Consider the following 1855-nt stretch of genomic DNA (forward strand, 5'->3'; position numbering starts at 1 on the left):
AATAAAGAAAAATGAAACTACAAAATTAGAATCTATTTATTCTTTTTGATCAAATAATTCTTAAAAGGAAACTAAATTAAAAAAATAAATAATGTAGACACTTATTTATATAATTATAAGATTTCTAACAAAATATACATAAAACAAAATAAGAAACTTTATATTTTTTTAAATAATAAATATAATCTTTTTATTTTGCATCAATAACTCAACTTGGCGCTTTGTATGATTACTAACAAGTCTAGCGGCGGTGCGGAATCTAAGCTGGACCGAGTGCGGTGGAAGTCCGTTCGGATTCAAGCCCTAACCATAAATTCTAGCCAACCCGTATTGCACCATGCTCGAATATTTTCCCTATCCCCCAAAGCACAGACGCAATCACAGCACCATCTATCATCTATGGCGACCAAAAGAAGCTCCAATAACCGAGAACCCGAAATGACCGAGCAGACCCCTCATGGCCTCCTCTCGACGGAAGATTCTCTCCTACTGCCGGATCTCCCGCCGGAAATCATCTTCCAAATACTGTCGAGACTTCCAGTCAAGTCTCTGTTGCGATTCAGGTGCGTTTCCAAATCATGGCGTTCTTTGATTTCTCAACCCCAATTCGTGAGAGCCCATCTCAGTTTAGCATCTACGAAAAGTGATTATACCCACCATCGACTCATTCTAACCGAGTGTCCACCCTCTACTGGTGTCAAGTCATGCTCTCTTTACTCCATTCTGAATGAGCAATCCGATACTGCTGTTGATCTTGACTGCCCTTTGAACGTACCTCGTTCTAGAATAATGGTTGTGGGTTGCTGTGATGGTTTAGTGTGCATCGCAGCTGGAAACGAAGTATGTATTTGGAACCCGCCTACTAGGAAATCCAAGAGATTACCGAATGTTGACATGAGGTACCTTTTTTATAGGTATGGGTTTTGTTATGATGAGTCTAGTGATGATTACAAGGTGGTGGGATTCTTCTCTACTGCTGGGGCAAGCGGTGGTGATCTCGAAGTCAAGTTGTATTCTTCAAAAACAGATTCGTGGAGGAGTATTGTAGACTCTTCTGATTTTATACCTTGGAATGATTCAGGGATATATGTGAAGGGGGCCCTTCATTGGGCCCCCTGGGGGGAGTCCCATAAGGCTATTGTTTCTCTTGATTTGGCAAAGGAGAAGTTTGGAGAGGTTTTGCAACCTGATTATGGAGTTGTTATTCTCAGTCGATGCTGGCTGTTGTAAGTGGATGCCTGTGTGTATTTCGCCACTATGATGAAGCTTGTGATGTATGGGTGATGAAGGAATACGGTAGAGGAGAGTCTTGGATCAAATTGGTTGTTATACCTTATGTTACACATCCATCGAATTATGAGTATTCCCCACCATTGTGCATTTTGAAGAATGGTGATGTTTTACTGGATATCCGGACGCATTTAGTTCGCTACTATCCAAGAGATGGCACCTTTGCTTATCCTACAATTCGTAATTGTTTTCTGAATTTTGATGCGTATCCCTACATTGAGAGCCTAGTCTCGCTTGACACACTGGGGTTCGATTGCGATTTGTCTTCTAAGAGGAGTAAAGGTAAATTAAATGTTTTAATTATGTCTTGATCGCCTTTCGCAACTTTGTTCAATGCGTAATGTGTTCATACCTTATAGTTTTTCTTTTGTATCTTGTTATGTCTGAGTGATATACTCAATGTAGTTGTCTATACCCAAAAAATGAACAAAGTTCCCTGCTCATATCTATTGAAGAAAAAAGTTGTGGTAAAGCCTTCTGTTAACTGTGAAAGAAAATCTTGTTAATATGGTTTCACATAATTATGTATCTGATTGGGGAAGTGGGAATTTTTTCCAAGCATCAT

The 1855-nt window shown here is 39.6% G+C and overlaps 1 protein-coding gene across 1 annotated transcript; it reads left to right on the plus strand.

Annotated features, from left to right (window-relative positions):
* Positions 1-244: 244 nt before the first annotated feature.
* On the plus strand, positions 245-1390 carry LOC131318051 (F-box/kelch-repeat protein At3g23880-like). The gene is made up of 2 exons (XM_058347837.1): positions 245-563; positions 915-1390. Exons 1-2 carry the CDS (start codon positions 400-402, stop codon positions 1228-1230), a joined length of 480 nt encoding a protein of 159 aa, XP_058203820.1. The 5' UTR covers positions 245-399; the 3' UTR covers positions 1231-1390.
* The last annotated feature ends 465 nt before the right edge of the window (positions 1391-1855 follow it).

This window comes from Rhododendron vialii, chromosome 2a, assembly GCF_030253575.1.
Source record: "Rhododendron vialii isolate Sample 1 chromosome 2a, ASM3025357v1".
Classification (NCBI taxonomy): domain Eukaryota; kingdom Viridiplantae; phylum Streptophyta; class Magnoliopsida; order Ericales; family Ericaceae; genus Rhododendron; species Rhododendron vialii.

Bases quoted from the DNA above. Each gene is read 5' to 3' on its own strand.
- LOC131318051 (XM_058347837.1), top strand. From the start codon at position 400: ATGGCGACCAAAAGAAGCTCCAATAACCGAGAACCCGAAATGACCGAG. The intron at 564-914 runs GTGCGTTTCCAA...CCTTTTTTATAG, and splicing joins AAGTCTCTGTTGCGATTCAG to GTATGGGTTTTGTTATGATG.